Source organism: Carya illinoinensis, chromosome 5, assembly GCF_018687715.1.
Source record: "Carya illinoinensis cultivar Pawnee chromosome 5, C.illinoinensisPawnee_v1, whole genome shotgun sequence".
NCBI lineage: Eukaryota > Viridiplantae > Streptophyta > Magnoliopsida > Fagales > Juglandaceae > Carya > Carya illinoinensis.
In genome coordinates, this window is record NC_056756.1 from 25096025 (window position 1) to 25113428 (window position 17404).

Below are 17404 nucleotides of genomic sequence, written 5' to 3' on the forward strand. Positions count from 1 at the left end.
TTACAATCTGACAAATTATATCAAATTATGTTAGTATGATGAAATGGTGATGTAGCATGCCACGTAGCTAAAATAGAATAAAAATATAAAAATAGTTTAAAAACTTAACAAAATATTTAGAAAAATGAAAAAACACTTTAAATTATTTTATTTAAAAGTGTAAAAATAAAAAATGAGAATGTAAGAAACAAGACAAATAAAACATGAAGCACAAAAGTAGAAAAACAGAAGGAACATAACTCCAATAATCCGGAATAGTTATAACTTGGGGGAGTCGAGAGTCGAGACCATCCCTTTGGTAAGTGGTGGGAGAGGCGATATCTCCTTCTTCCCTTTTGATTCTATATTATATTTATATATAATTTAAGGGTTTTTTTTTTTTTTTTTCAATTTTTTGGGATTTTAGGTTTTATGTTTTTTTTTTTTTTTTTAGTCTTTTTATTTGCAAGTTTGGCGTGTATAACACATTATTCACATAACTTGCATAGCAATATATGATTTGTAAGTAAGGGCATAACCAGTCCGATTCACCTCCATTTTGAACAAATTTCGGTTTTGAAAATTTAAAATTCGATACGGACTGATTCATTATCAAAATGAAATTTTCAATTTTTTTCTATATGGATCCAATTAAGTCTGATTTTTCTGATTTACTATTTGTATGTGTGACACTACATTAGTTTATTATTATAATTTTTTAACACTAAATTTAATTTTTTAAATTTAGTATTTATTATTAATAATGACAAATTTATTAGTGTCTAATTATACAGGTATAGACATAAATATTAAAAATAAAATTTCGTATTATAATGTTTAATAATTTATCATATAATATATATAATAATATAAAATTATATATACTATAAAAAATTAAATATATATATGGTCTGATTTAATTCAAACCGATTTTTATATTTTAAAAATCGGTACCGAATCCACCCGTTCGGTCAATTTTTTGATTTTTTTTAATATCCCTATTTTTAAGATTCAAAATTTAAATGTATCTTCAAAATTGAATTATGTTATATAAGCGTTTTGCTAGATATATTATCCACAAAAACTTATAAATAAATTATTTTATTTTATTTTGTTATTAATTTTTTTTTTTTTCCCCATACCATTAACCACGCTCAGTTTATTTTTAAACCTAACCTTGCAAATAAACCTAAATCCTAATAGGCGGGGGTGCCTTAGCTCACTACAATTGAAACGGTAAGGAGCTACTGAGCAAGCAAGCCCATTTTGATACGTTAATCCTGCACCTAGTGGGAGTCTGCCGCAAAACCCCTAAAACCTCGAACGTCCTCTGCGCATAAATCGACCAGTACCCTTCCGATTCTCCTGCAAAAGGAGAGCTATGAGCACCTATTGTTCATCCGAATCCCAAGATAATGAATATAATTGAGGTTGTCATTAGCGTTCACTTCATTTTCTTAGCAACAATGCGACTTTACCTGCGCGGTCTCTTCCACGTTGGTCGTAGAGCCTCTTGCCGTGTAAGCCCTCTCTCTCCGAACACCCTGAAATCCATTAACCCATTTTTCAATACTATCACTGTTTCTTCATCGCATGGTTCCTTCCTTGATTGCCCTTTGATTTGGTTCACCAGCTTCCTCTGCATAATCAGATGCCCTTTTGTCAGCAAATCAAGCCCCAACAGTATTTGCGATGATATTAGTAAAGAATCAATTTGTAATATTATTCAAATTATTCAACAAGAGCAGTGGGATGACAATAGGATTATCGGTTTGTTTGACTCGGCGCTGGCACCCATATGGATGTCTAGGGTTTTGGTGGAATTGAAAGGGGATCCAAAGTTAGCTTTGCGGTTCTTCAAATGGACAGGAAGCCGAATCGGGTTTTGCCACACCACGGAGTCATATTGTATCTTGATTCATATACTGTTTTACGCGAGAATGTACTTCGACACTCATAGGATTATTAGAGAGTTAGTTTTGTTGAGGTGGGTTTTACCAGGTTGCCATGTGTTTGACGTATTGTGGTCGACAAGGGGTGTTTGTGTTCCAGGGTTTGGTGTGTTTGATGCTTTATTTAGTGTTTTGACTGGGCTAGGAATGTTGGAGGAAGCGAGCGAGTGTTTTTTGAGGATGGAGAAGTACAGGGTTTTGCCAAAAGCTCGGTCTTGTAATGAACTTTTGCATAGGCTTTCAAAGTCAGGGAAGAGGGAATTGTCGAGGAAGTTTTTTGAAGATATGGTTGGGGCTGGAATTAGCCCTTCGGTTTTCACTTATAATATAATGATAGATTATATGTGCAAAGGAGGAGATTTGGGAGCCGCTAGAAGCTTGTTCAAAAAAATGAAACAAACTGGCCTTATGCCCGATGTTGTCACATATAATTCTCTTATTGATGGATATGGAAAGTTTGGGTTCTTGGATGAATCGGTTAGTATATTTGAAGAAATGAAGGATGCAGGTTGTGAACCTGATGTAATAACGTATAATGCTTTAATTAATTCCTTCTGTAAATTTGAAAGAATGCCTCAAGCTTTTGAGTTTCTCCATGAGATGAAGATCAATGGGGTGGTACTGAATGTCGTAACTTATAGCACATTAATTGATGCATTTTGTAAGGAAGGGATGATGCAAGAGGCAATTAAATTTTTTGTTTACATGAGACGTGTTGGTCTTCTGCCAAATGAATTTACTTACACTTCTCTGATTGATGCAAGTTGTAAATTAGGCAATCTAAATGATGCTTTGAAGCTGGCTAATGAGATGCTGCAGGCAGGAGTTAACTTGAATATTGTCACCTACACAGCTCTAGTGGATGGTCTTTGTGAAGGTGGGAGGATAAAGGAAGCAGAAGAAGTTTTTCAGGCAATGCTGAAAGCTGGAGTAATTCCTAACCTGAAAACTTATACTGCTCTTGTTCATGGGTATATTAAGGCTAGTAAAATCGAGAGTGCTATGGATATGTTGACAGAAATGAAGAAGAAGAGCATCATACCCGATATAGTGCTGTATGGGACCATCATTTGGTGCCTGTGCAGCCAAAATAAGCTTGAAGAATCTAAGCTTTTAATCAGGGAAATGAGTGCTTGTGGTGTCAGTGCAAATCATTTTATATACACAACCCTTATGGATGCTTATTTCAAGGCAGGAAAAACTGCAGAGGCTCTCAATCTGCTACAGGAGTTACAGGACTTGAATATTGAGGTCAGTGTTGTTACTTATTGTGCACTAATTGATGGTTTGTGCAAAAGGGGATTGGTTGAAGAGGCAATCAAGCATTTTAATAGCATGAACGACATTGGTATGCAACCTAATGTTGCAGTTTATACAGCGTTAATTGATGGTCTTTGTAAAAATAATAGTATTAAAACAGCCAAGAAGCTGTTTGATGAAATGCTGGACAAGGGTGTGATTCCTGATAGAAGTTCTTACACTGCTTTAATTGATGGGAACTTAAAGCATGGGAATCTTCAGGAAGCTTTGAATTTGCGAGACATAATGATTGATTTGGGTATGGAGTTTGATCTGCCGGCATATACTTCCTTGATTTGGGGTTTTTCTCAGTGTGGTGAGGTGCAACGAGCAAAAGAACTGTTTGATGAGATGATTCAGAGGGGTCTCCATCCTGATGAGATTCTGTGTATATGTCTATTGAGGAAGTATTATGAGCTGGGAAAAGTGGATGAAGCCATTGAATTGCAAAATGAGATGGTCAAAAAGCGTCTAATTACTTGCAGTGATGATGTTGCAGTTCCTACTTTACAAACTTGAGAGAGAAATATATTTCCAGCCTTAGTTCGACGGAGCTGTGTTCAGTGTTTAGATCTGAAATACAACACAGTTTACCTTTCCTAAGTGGGAAATATGAGAACCCAAGGTATACGTAATTCCTAACTTGTTTCTGACTGGATGGAATGATGTTGCGAAGTGATGTTTGATGGTTCATGATTAGATAAATATCATGGTGCTGATACTTATTGGTATTGTGTTCAAAGTTCTATGTGGTCTCATCATGCAAATTTTGCTACCAGATGGGTTTTAGTTTTAAGTTCTCAGGCTATCTTCAGCAGAGAAATCAGATGATATTATTCTAGTTCAATTACCCTAAATTCTTGCTCAGGGTGAGTGATTGTATTTTTTGAAATCATTAGAGAGGAAAAAAAAGGAGAAGAAGCATGCGACTAACATATATTGTAACCTTTTAATTTTGTAATTACAAATTAAACCTGTAACACCTTCGTGCATTTTCTCTTTCAACTTTTCAATCGAATTATTTCCTGGTGTTACTTTCACTATTAGTTGTGGCAGTTGGGTGGCTACTGAAGTGTGCGATTGGAAACTTTTAGTTATCTGAAATGGGTGTGACGAGGTTTCTATTTGGTTTTATCTTATCATGAGATGTAGTTAATGGATTCAGATAACTGAAAATTTTATTTAATTTGTGTAGTTTCCTGGAGTGTATATGATGTCAGAAAATGCTCTTGGTAAATAGTTTTGGCTTTTATTTTATTGTTTTTTTAAGGCAAAGTCCCATATCAATGTCATAATGCTACAACATTGGCATCCTGCAGGACATTTGTGCCGACTTTGAATACCTACATTTATCTTTGTTTTGCGGTATCATAGCCTTGAGGTGGTTGCCCAATTGCATGACAAGCATCAACAGAAAGAGTAAGTGGTGCAGTTAACCTTATTGCCCTTTAAAGAATTTAGTTGGTCAAATAAGTGCCACTTATGCAACAATGAGCCCTAACATGACTATCAATAATCTCTTATACGATCTAAACAATACATCTGTGCACTAAATCATGGTTGTTGTTGTTGTTGTTTTTTTTTTTTTTTTTCCTTTTCGGTGCAGTGATTAAGATGCGGAATTGAGTGGATGAAGATTATATGCATAAGCCCCAAGCTCAACCCCAAAGGAATTTCTTTTATGCTTGCGTAATGCTGGAATTTCAAGTGGCACAACGATGTAGATTTATATATTTTTGGGAAAGCATGCCATACACACCCATGTGGTTTGGACTTTTGAGACCCCATTTTCAAAAAGTGAGCATTTAAGACCTTAGTTTTGGAACTGTTGAAATTTAAAAGCCTTTTTGTAGTCTTTTAACAAAAGAAAAAGAAGGGTTTTTTTTTTTTTAGGGGGGGGGGGGGGGGGGGGGAGGTGAGATCCCCATGATGGGCTGCAGGCCAATGGCCCCACCTTTAGGTGCAGGGAAGAGATAATCCTACTGGGTGGGTTGATGGGTGGTGGGAGATCCTTCTCTGCCTGCTGCTCACCACGAACGGTTGAGTATTCATTTCTTTTTGGAAGGTATAAACTTAATTTCCATTCTCTTTTGTTAAAATACTATTAGAATCCTTTTAAAGCAAAAGTTCCAAAGCTGGTGTCTCAGATGTTCGCTTTTGGAACTACAGTCTCAAAAATGCCAGACTACCACAATGGGCATGTGGAATATCTTCCCTATGCTTTTTGAACATGGTGACCTTGTGTTAAATAAGTTTTGGCATTCTTTGTACTTGACAACAAAAGCTATCATTGATGGCAAATCTCAAATGCACTTTGTTTTTGGTGCTAATCAAAACAACCATGATATGCTGCTTTAAATATCTAGTGTTTCATTGTGGGTAGACTGCTATTTATTTATTGAGCTTTGCTTTGCACGCATTACAGCATCACTTTTTATTATATCCCAGCTATATGGATATGGTTGGTGGGTGAAATGAGGAGTGATAGCATGCCAAATTCTACTGGTAAAAATTGGAGTTCCACTTCTCCGCAAGATAGCAGCTGTTAGGATCAAATTCCTCTTGGATGGATGTTGTTAGCTGGTTAGTTATATACAAGATATGAATCTTGTTTACATCCGATACATATCAAGGCCAAGATAGCAGCTGTTAGGATCAAATTCCTCTTGGATGGATGTTGTTAGCTGGTTAGTTATATACAAGATATGAATCTTGTTTACATCCGATACATATCAAGGCCAACATCTTATAAGGTAATTCCTACATTGTTTCATTGCTTGGTTAATTATACATAATGATGTACTACATTGGATGTTCTTTGTAGTGTCTACAGAAGTACAACTGAGAGCAGCACGCATTATACTGTGCTAGCTTGGACTCTTTTTCCTTTCTTCATTTTATCGAATGAGTGATGTAGGGTGAAAAGAGTCAAAGTCGAACCCGTTATCTCCACTTCATGAGTAGTGTTCCCTGGCTTCTGCGCTAGTGTGGCTTTTGAAGGAGAATATGGAAGGAGTCACTGCTGTCATCACGATGCAAGTTGGTCTTGGAAAGCTTTTTGCTTGGATGGACTGTTAAATGAAGAAGAGGAAAGCTCAATTGTAATTGTCCGAGTGTTAGCATGAGCTGCTAGCATTCCCATTGGAATTTCTGTGAGAAGACTTGGTTTGACAGAAATGCAAGTCACTGACTACTCAGGCCACTGTCACAATGAGGATAAGATATTCTCAGAAGCTGTGAGAAGCTTAACTGCTGTTGAAATTCCAATAGGAAGTCTTTAACTTTGGATTCTTGGTCTTGTTCTCAGTCTTTAACTACTATATGGTTGTGTGTTTTATAATCGAGGTGAAGATTGCAGCAATTGCTGCTGGTTTTTGTGCGGGGTAGATGCACTTGACATATCTTAAAGCACCATTTCTTTTGACTCGGTATGGTTTGTACATTGCCTTCCTTAATGAGAAGGAATGACTGCTTCTATTGAATGGATGGAATTATTTGGCAAGTTCGTAGATTTCAACGAGTGTTCAGATGATTAAAGAGGGAAATTTCTGCGACCAGTTCTGAATGTATATACAAAAGAAGCTTGGTCTTTCTTTGATCTAGTTGGTCTTTCTTGGCTTAAGCCACTGTCCCCACGCACGGCGTCTTCCTCTCGGTAACATCTGCTGCCAGCACTTTTTACAAAGGGTAATCTTTGAAGTTATAATTATCTTGCCCACCTTAGTGTGTTAGCCAATTTCTTTTACTGGTTGTTAACATGGGCTTTTGGTTTTAAGCTAGATGTAATATTGGACTTGTGTTTGAGTTGGGTTTTATGTTAAGAGATTATTAAATTAGGAACCTAGTTTAAGTTGGGCTTTGTTTTATATTATTTATATATATCTTTAAGTGGGCTAACTTTTTCTATTGGGTTAGATTTTAAGTTGGATTGATTTTAGTTAAGGTAGAACACCACAATAATATTTTGTAGTAGGCTAGGCTCAAAAGAGAATTGAAGTGTAAATGCCTTAAATAGGCGTTATTGGAAAGTCACTTTGTGGTTTAGTAGTAACTAGGTTAGAATAATTGGAATTATAGAAATTGTTGCCGTGGAGTCGTTTAATTGTGTCGTTTTTTTTAGATGTGTTAGTTTATTTGTGTTAATAGTTTCTATTAATTATGTTTAGGTGATGATCAATTTTACTTGACACTGTTGTGAAGGATTTTAGAAAAATTGTAGAGTCTGGTAAGTGAAGTTCTTATACTAGATTTTATATAAAAAGAAAATGAACTGAGGTTGATTTATGAAAATGTGCATAATATATTTTGAAAAGAAATATGAAAACAACCTCATATATGTGTTTTGCATTACTCATAAAATCCGTATAAAAGAAAAAATGTTTTGACATGACTGATATAGACATAAGCAATATGTTTCTAAAATGTGCAAAAGAGTGAATATGAAATCCGAAAATTTTGTACATGTTATATAAAAATGTTCTGAATCCATTTTTGATTATATGAAAATGATATGAATATGTACAACACTGTTTGATATGATATGCATATGAAAAACCTTTGACATGACTTTTTTCTGGTTTTGTATCTGATTCTGTTTCTGGTTCTAATGCGATGCCTCTGATTCTGTTATATGGTTAGTAGCAACATCTCTTATATGAGTGAACCCACTTTGGAAACAAAGTGGTTTTCTTGCATATTCTTTCTTGTGTGCACACTCGGGACTCTAAGAATGAATAAATGAAAGATTCACATTCAGTCATGTTATGCCAAAGGGTCTTTGATATGAATAGTTAGTTTCTGAATATGAACAAAGGGTTTTTGAATATGACCAATTGGGTTTTGAATATGAACAAATGGTCTTTGAATATGAATTGTTGATTTTTGAATATGAATAGTTTGACATGTCGCTCTGATTTTTCAATAACCTGTTTTGAGATCTGCAATTCGAACTTTCTAAAACGGCTCATGTTTACATACTAGTATATGGTCTCTGCTTACTGAGTTATTGATAACTCACTCTTTATCTATATAATATTTTCAGATGTTTTGGATGTTTCAGCTGAGGATTAAAAATAGAAAGCATGTATAAGGCTACATGAGCATAGTGGATTAAGTACAAAGATGGTACTTTGTGTGATATCCCATTTTTACGTGTATTTTCACTAAAGGAATATTTTAATTTAATTAAAATAATAGTTCTTTTAGTTTAAATAATCGGATTTTACTTGGATTTTATTTGTTATTTGAGTTTAAATTGCTGTTTAATTTATTTTAGCTTGTTTTTGGATTTAAAATTAAATAGTTAGTTTTTTTCTAGTTATTTATTATATTTTAGCTTTACGTTATGTTTAAGATATTTTCTTGGTTTTATTGCTTTTAAAGTTATTTTCGTTGGATCAGTTGTTGAACCCCAGAGGTGAGGATTGGACCTCATTTCTTTTCTCCATTTTTTTTTCTCTTTTTCCTTTCTCTTTCTTCTCTTTTTCTTTCTTTTCTTTTTTTTTCTTCCTTCTTCCCCATGCGTCGACCCCCCCGTGCAATCTCTCTCTCTCTCTCTCTCTCTCTCTCTCTCTCTCTCTCTCTCTCTCTCTCTCTCTCTCTCTCTCTCTCTCTCTCTCTCTCTCTCCCCTTCATGCCGAAGCACTCAGCCGCCCAGTACTGCCGCTCGCCTTCCCCTCCGTCTGGTGAACCACCCCACAAATTTCCACCGCCAATGGAGCCGTCGTTTAGCCGGAATAGCTCCTCCAAGCCGAACAACTTTTGCTCCGATTTGCTGCCGTCGCTCCACCTCCGGCCACCACCTCCTCACCACCTTCTCACCACTTCATCACCTACTCCTTGCCATCCTAAACCACCTATTTCCGGCCTCAACCTGTTGCCGGAACAGTCCCCAAGAGCTAACTCTCCGATTTGGGTATTTTGGCCTCCTACCGTCATTTTCGCCGCCACCCACAGCCGACCCTCACTTCCACTAGCTTCATAAACACTTCTAAACCATTCCCTATCAATCTCGAGCCTTGGTTTATCCCCGTTCAAAAGTGGGTATTTTACAACCCACGGCCACAGTGTTTTTACACTGTTACGTTGCTTTCTCTTCGCCGTTTGCTGCTCGCCGATCCTTCGAAAATTATCTTATAGCGCTGTAAGTATTTTCCAAACTCTACTTTTAGATTTAAATATATTTTGCTCTTACAATAAATATTTATCTGTTGGTTGGTTGATTCCGGACTGAGTCCAAGGAGTTCGGGGTCGGATGGATTGAGGACCGAGTGCTTGGTTTTGGTTGTTTGTGATTGCTTGGTTATTTTATGCCATGAGGCGTGCGTTACATATTGCATACATGTGCATTTTATTTTAATTGAGAAAATTGTGTTTTGTTGGTGTAAATAGATTTCGGGTGCGTGTGTCTCACGAGCCCAAGTCGGGATGGGTTATTATCTCGGTGGAGCTCCTCTGGTCACTCGGGAGTGGATAATACTGAGTGACATCCCCTGGGTTGTCGCATGGCGACGACCGGATCGTACAATACGGTAACGATGTCGTGTCGACTCCGTGGTCCCTAGAGTGGCGGGAACTAGAGGATGGCTTGGCCAGGTATGCGCTGGGCGCGAGTCTGGTCATCGCTCTTTTAGGTGTCACACGCGTAGTCGTTACCTGCGGTGTGGCACAGAGCCAGGGTATGCGGATGATCCCTAGGGGAGATCATGGTGCATGCATAATTGGATTGTTTTTATGGTTTTCGGATACGGACCATTTTCCGGGAAAATGGCGAGGTTTGATTTTGAGGCTTTTGATCCATTTTCTGGGAAAATGGTGGTTTGGGCCATTATCTGGGATAATGGCGAGACTTGGTTTTAAGCGATATGTTTTTGGGCCAAATGAGTTTTTGGCGTGCATGGAAAAATATGGTTTTACGGGACATGTGCATTGGCTTGTCTTTCATGCATGTTGTTTGAGTTTTATATGTTTTTATCTAGTAGTGTTTGGATTTTACTTACCTGCGGTACGATTTTTGGTTCTGTAGATTTTGGTGTAGAATTCGAGGAGGAGGAGGAGGCTGAGCCCGATGATGCAGCTCTGCCGGAGTTCTGAGTTGGGTTATGCTTTGTATTTGGCTTTGAAATAATATTTGTGTTTTGTAATATTTTAATATGTATGTTTGAAACAGCTTTGTATTAAATCAAGAAAAATTCTGGAACTTAGTTATGACTTTCATTATCAGTTGCGTGTTTCTTTTTGCACATTTGTTGCTTATACACACACTTGGCACTCGTCGATAGGGTGGTGACCCGTGATGTCACCATCCGGACGTTTCGATTTTCCCGTGTCTATGTATGGGGGATTTGGGGGCGTCACAGGTGGTATCAGAGTGGTTTGGCTCTGGGTAAAACCACATGTCCCGTAGGTAGTACCAGAATGTTTTTAAAGTTGTGTTTTAAAATTTCTGTTAAGTAAAGTTGCTATTTGATTTGTTTTATTTGTTTGAACTTGTTTGCTTGTTTTTATTTATTTAGTTATGTTTTTGCAAGCTGGTTTCTTTTTGTTTCTTGTTATGTGGTGTTGGTTTTTGGTTTTATGTTGTTGGTTTTTTTTTTTTTCTTAAACGGGGGTCAAAGGTTGTATTGTGGCAGGAAAATGGTGAGACCAAGAAAATCTACTCAGGAGCCACGGGACAATACATCGAGAGATGACTCCATAGCCCAAGCAATACGGCAGATGACAGAGTTCATGCAACAGAATTTTAGGCCACAGCAGGCAGGGCCTTGGCCACAACAGGCAGGACCTTGGCCACAACAAGGAGGACCTTGGCCACAACAAGAAGGGTCTTGGCCGCAACAAGGAGGGCTTTGGCCACAACAAGGAGGGCCTTGGCCACATCAGGGAGGGCCTTGGCTATACCCAGGAGGGCCTAGTAGCATGGTGCAAGCTGGATGCACCTATGAGCGCTTTCTGGCGCATAGGACTCCACACTTCACTGGAGAAGAGGATCTACTTCAAGCTGAAAAGTGGGTCAGAGACTTGGAAAGAACTTTTGAGGTGTGTGGTTGCACTGAGGCGGAACAAGTGCTTTATGCCAACTATCTGTTGCAAGACACCGCTTCTGATTGGTGGGATACTAAGAGAGTAGTGCCGGAATCAGAGTTGGGATCTTTTGCCACTGTGACCTGGTAGCGCTTCAAGAAAGAGTTTAATGATCGCTTCTTTCCCGCTTCTGTAAGGCGGCAAAAGGCAAGAGAATTCTCAAGCTTGGTCCAAGGGAGCATGACCGTGGAACAGTAGGCTCGGAGATTTATAGAACTTGGGCGATTTGCTCCCCACCTCATAGCCACAAAGGAAATGCGAGCCGAGCGTTTCCAGGAGGAACTACGTCCTGATATACGCTGTATGGTGGTCAGCCACTGAATATCCACTTTTCAGGATTTAGTGGATGTGGCCACTCTTGTGGAGCGAGAGAATAATCTGAGTATGGGCTCCCCTCCAAGACATAAGAGGCGGAGTTTTTCTGGTGAAGGAAGCAGTTCGGGTGTGCCTCAGAAATTTGTTCAGCGGACCGGAACTCGACTGCAAGCATCCTCAAGTGTTCGTATGGGAGGACGAGTGCTAGTTGCGGAGTTTGTAATAGAGCCCATGTGGGTGAGTGCCCTTCTGGTGGGACTCAATGCTATAATTGTGGCCAGCAGGGTCACTTTGCTCGTGAGTGTCCTAGACCAATTCAAGGAAGTCGTGGAGGTAGATACAGTGGAAGAACAAATCCAAGATAAGCAGTGCAAGCCCGGGTTTATGCTGTCACACCCGGAGATGTTGATGATGAGGTGCCAGCGACCCATGATGCTGGAGTAATTACAGGTATGGATCTAATTTAATTTTATGTTGGATTTGATTTTTGGTGTGCTTTGATTTCTTTGTGTATTTGGATTTCATGGGTTTATGTGTTTGGTTTAGGCAGCGTCCGTTTATATGAGTTTTATGCTTGCACTTTGTTTGATTCGGGTGCTTCACAGTCATTTGTATCTTCCACTTTTGCTTGGATGTGTAATTTGGTTACGAAACCTTTGCCGAAGTCATTGGTAGTGGCTCTACCCAATGGTGAAATGGTGTGGTGTTCCAAGGTTGCTTTGGGTTGCCCATTAAATTTTGATGGAAGGTTCTTGGATGCTGATTTGGTGGTGTTTAAGCTGTTGGGTTTTGATATCATCCTCGGGATGGATTGGCTATACCGATATTCTGCGAGTATTAATTGCAGAAGTTGGGTAATTAGCTTTAATCTTCCAGATGGTGATTTTTTGGAATTTGCGAGAAGTAAGCTAAAAGAAAAGCTGGTAATTATATCGGCAATTCAAGCAAGAAGAGAGATTGCATGGGGAGCATATGCCTTCTTAGTTCAGATGGTGTTTATGCCGTCTGAGAAGAAGTCTTTGGTAGACATTCCCGTTGTGGAAGAATTTCTGGACGTGTTTGTGGATGACTTGCATGGGCTACCCCCTGTTCGTGAAATGGAGTTTGTTATAGACTTGGAACCTGGAGCGGCTCCTGTACATAAAGCTCCTTACTGCATGGCACCGGCTGAATTAAAAGAGTTGAAGACTCAGTTGCAAGAGCTGGTAGATAAGGGGTTCATTCAGTCTAGTACTTCGCCGTGGGGTGCGCCAATGCTGTTTGTTAAAAAGAAAGATGGAACCCTCCGTATGTGCATTAATTATCAGGAATTAAATAAGGTGACCATCAAAAATAAATATCCTCTCCCACGGATCGATGATTTATTTGATCAGCTTCAAGGAGCAGTTGTGTTCTCGAAGATTGATTTGAGGTCGGGGTACTACCAGTTGAGGATAAGAGACAAGGATGTGCCTAAAACTGCTTTCAGGTCGAGATATGAGTATTATGAATTTAAGGTGATGCCGTTTGGATTACCCAATGCCCCTGCTGCTTTCATGGATTTAATGAATCGGGTATTTCGACCTTATCTGGATTCCTTTGTGGTAGTATTCATTGATGATATTCTGATTTATTCCCGAGATGTTGAGGAGCATGTTTATCATCTTCATCTAGTTCTTGGGAAATTGAGAGAACACCAGTTGTATGCCAAGGTCAGCTAGTGTGAATTCTGGTTGGAGGAAGTCAGATTTCTTGGGCATGTGATTTTCCGAGACGGAGTGGCTGTTGATCCTAGTAAGGTGGAAGCCATTTTTTCATGGCAGCGTCCGACTACCGTGCGTGAGATCCGGAGTTTATTGGGACTTGCCGGATATTACCGAAGATTTGTGGAGGGATTTGCTCGCCTATCTGGACCTCTTACAGCTTTGACTCAGAAGAATGTAGAATTTGTTTGGTCAGATAAGTGTGAGAGAAGCTTCCAAGAATTGAAAAACAGGTTGACGACTGCACCAGTATTAGCGCTCCCAGAACCGCATAAGCCATTTGTAGTCTTCAGCGATGCGTCTAAATTTGGATTGGGTTGTGTCCTTATGCAGGAAGGACGGGTTGTTGCTTATGCATCTCGTCAGCTAAACGACCATGAGAAGAATTATCCGACGCACGATTTGGAATTGGCTGCGATTGTTTTTGCTCTTAAGATCTGGCGACACTTTTTGTATGGGAAGCTTGCAAAATATACACCGATCACAAGAGCTTGAAGCACTTGTTTTCCCAGAAGAATCTGAACATAAGGCAGAGGCGATGGCTGGAGTTAATCAGTGACTACCAGTGCGAGATCAAGTATCATCCAGGGAAGGCAAATATAGTTGCTGATGCTTTGAGCCGAAAATCGCACTTGGAAGATGAAGCTGAGCCATCAGAATTAGATTCTTTGCTTTGTGGGATGAGAAGGCTCCTTATTGAGAGTTCACAACAAGTGGAGGTATTATCTTTAGTTCTTGACATTCGGGTAACTGATTTTGAGGAATTGAAGACCCTTCAAAGGAATGATCCGAAGCTGCTGGATATCAGAAAAAGAGTCAGAAAATCTCGAGGGCCATTGCATTACAGTATGGATAAAGATGGAATTCTTCGGTTCCGAGATCGTAGAGTGGTCCCCAAAGATTCAGAATTCAAGGAGCGGATCATGGCAGAAGCTCATGCGGCCCCTTATTCAGTTCATCCCGGCAGTACGAAGATGTACCGGGACATGAAGAAAAATTACTGGTGGGATGGAATGAAGAGGGATATTGCCTTGTATGTTGAGAAATGCCACACATGCCGTCAAGTCAAGGCCGAGCATCAAAGACTTGCTGGTATGCTCCAACCCCTCCCTATTCCTGAGTGGAAGTGGGATGACATCACGGTGGATTTTGTAGTGGGCTTGCCGAGAACTCCTAGTGGGAAAAATTCTGTTTGGGTGATTGTTGACTGGTTAACGAAGAGTGCTCATTTCTTGCCTGTTAATAATACCGATTCCTTGGGTAAGTTGACCTGCTTGTACGTCAAGGAGATAGTACGGTTGCACGGCATACCGAAGAGTATAGTGTCGGATCGAGACCCAAGGTTCACGTCTCAGTTCTGGAAGAGTTTGCAAGCAGCATTGGGTACTAAGTTGAAGTTCAGTACTACATATCACCCGTAGACAGACGGCCAATCAGAACGCACCATTCAGACCCTTGAAGATATGTTGCGGGCATGTCATGGAATTTCAAGGGAGTTGGGAAAACCACTTGCCGCTCATAGAGTTGCGTATAATAATAGCTTCCATGCGACCATTCAGATGGCTCCTTATGAAGCTCTCTATGGGAGGAAGTGCAGATCGCCTTTGTGTTGGGATGAAGTCGGGGAGAGTAAGATAATTGGACCCGAAATAATTCAAGAAATGCAAAGCCAAGTTCGGATCATCAGGGATAAAATGGCAGCAGCTCAGAGTCGTCAGAAAAGCTACGCTGATACCAGGAGGAGAGAGTTATCTTTTGAAGAAGGTGATTGGGTTTATCTCAAAGTCTCTCCCATGAAAAGAGTTAAGCGTTTTGGTAAGAAGAGGAAACTGGATCTGAGGTATGTCGGCTCTTTTCAGATTTTGGAGAAGGTAGGGTCCGTCGCCTATAGAGTTGCTTTGCTAGAATATTTTGGGGATATTCATGATGTCTTCCACGTATCATCCTTGAAGAAGAGCTTTGGACAACAAGAGCCGCGCTTTGTCAACCCAGAGAATATTCAGTTGCAACCGGACCTTACTTATGAGGTTGTTCCGTCGCAGATCATGGATTGGAAGAAGCAATAGTTGAGGTCCAAGAAGATACCTTTGGTTAAGATGGCATGGGGAGATCCGTTAGCTCAATACTTCTCTTAGGAGAGAGTAGCTGACATGAGGGAGCAGTACCCCTACTTGTTTGAGTAATGACGGTACGTTTCTTAATCTTGGTCACATGTGGTTTTATGTGGAATTATGTGGCTTGTTTCAAGTTGGTGTTTGATCTTGCAAATTTCGAGAACGAAATTTGTTTTTAAACGGGGGAGGATGTGATACCCCGTTTTTACGTGTATTTTCACTAAAGGAATATTTTAATTTAATTAAAATAATAGTTCTTTTATTTTAAATTATCAGATTTTAATTGGATTTTATTTGTTATTTGAGTTTAAATTGATGTTTAATTTATTTTAGCTTGTTTTTGGATTTAAAATTAAATAGTTAGTTTTTTTTCTAGTTATTTATTATATTTTAGCTTTACGTTATGTTTAAGATATTTTCTTGGTTTTATTGCTTTTAAAGTTATTTTCGTTGAATCAGTTGTTGAATCCCAGATGTGAGGATTGGACCTCATTTCTTTTCCCCATCTTTTCTTTTCTCTTTTCCCTTTCTCTTTCTTCTCTTTTTCTTTCTTTTTCTTTTTTTTTTCTTCCTTCTTCCCCGTGCGTCGACCCCCCCGTGCGATTTCTCTCTCTCTCTCTCTCTCTCTCTCTCTCTCTCTCTCTCTCTCTCTCTCTCTCTCTCTCTCTCTCTCTCTCTCTCCTTCACGCCGAAGCACCCAGCCGCCCAGTACCGTCGCTCGTCGGTGCCGTGAGCCACACCATCACCACCAATCTCTTCCCCTCCCTCTGGTGAACCACCCCACAAATTTCCACCGCCAACGGAGCCGCCGTGTAGCCCGAATACCTCCTCCAAGCCGAACGACTTTTGCTCCGATTTGCCGCCGTCGCTCCACCTCTGGCCACCACCTCCTCACCACTTCATCACCGACTCCTTGCCATCCTAAACCACCTATTTCCGGCCTCAACTTGTCGCCGGAACAGTCCCCACGAGCTAACTCTCCGATTTGGGTATTTTGGCCTCCTACCGCCGTTTTTGCCGCCACCCACAGCCGACCCTCACTTTCACTAGTTTCATAAACACCTCTAAGCCATTCCCTATCAATCCCGAGCCTTGGTTTGTCCCCGTTCAAAAGTGGGTATTTTACAACCCACGACCACAGTGTTTTTACACTATTACGTTGCTTTCTCTTTGCCGTTTGCTGCTCTCTGATCCTTCAAAAATTATCTTATAGCACTGTAAGTATTTTCCAAACTCTACTTTTAGATTTAAATATATTTTGCTCTTACAATAAATATTTATATGTTGGTTGGTTGATTCCGGACTGAGTCCAAGGAGTTCGGGGGTCGGATGGATTGAGGACCGAGTGCTTGGTTTTGGTTGTTTGTGATTGCTTGGTTATTTTATGTCATGAGGCGTGCGTTACATATTGCATACATGTGCATTTTATTTTAATTGAGAAAATTGTGTTTTGTTGGCGTAAATGGATTTCGGGTGCGTGTGTCTTACAAGCCCAAGCCGGGATGGGTTATTATCTCAGTGGAGCTCCTCTGGTCACTCGGGAGTGGATAATACTGAGTGACATCCCCTGAGTTGTCGCAGGGCGACGACTGGATCGCACGATACGGTAACGCTGTCGTGTCGACTCCGTGGTCCCTAGAGTGGCGGGGACTAGAGGATGGCCTGGCCAGGTGCGCGCTGGGCGCGAGTCTGGGTATCGCTCGTTTAGGTGTCACACGTGTAGTCGTTACTTGCGGTGTGGCACAGAGCCAAGGTGTGCGGATGATCCCTAGGGGAGGTCATGGTGCATGCATAATTGGATCGTTTTATGGTTTTCGGATATGGGCCATTTTCTGGAAAAATGGCGAGGTTTGGTTTTGAGGCTTTTGATCCATTTTCTAGGAAAATGGTGGTTTGGGCCATGATCTAGGATAATGGCGAG

General features: G+C 40.0%; 1 protein-coding gene across 7 annotated transcripts; it reads left to right on the forward strand.

The window, feature by feature from the left end:
* Window positions 1-1188: 1188 nt before the first annotated feature.
* On the forward strand, window positions 1189-6747 carry LOC122310962 (putative pentatricopeptide repeat-containing protein At2g02150). 7 transcript variants are annotated; one of them, XM_043125263.1, is made up of 6 exons: window positions 1189-3855; window positions 4426-4462; window positions 4550-4649; window positions 4837-5295; window positions 5656-5983; window positions 6055-6747. In XM_043125263.1, the coding sequence occupies exon 1, from the start codon at window positions 1395-1397 to the stop codon at window positions 3747-3749; it is 2355 nt and encodes a 784-aa protein (XP_042981197.1). In that variant the 5' UTR covers window positions 1189-1394; the 3' UTR covers window positions 3750-3855; window positions 4426-4462; window positions 4550-4649; window positions 4837-5295; window positions 5656-5983; window positions 6055-6747. The 7 variants fall into 7 exon arrangements, with proteins under 7 accessions (XP_042981197.1, XP_042981196.1, XP_042981199.1 ...); XM_043125262.1 differs by having other exon boundaries at window positions 5679-5983; XM_043125265.1 differs by having other exon boundaries at window positions 4837-5027.
* The last annotated feature ends 10657 nt before the right edge of the window (window positions 6748-17404 follow it).

Coding starts and splice junctions, on each gene's coding strand:
- LOC122310962 (XM_043125260.1), top strand. CDS start 1,395: ATGAATATAATTGAGGTTGTCATTAGCGTTCACTTCATTTTCTTAGCA.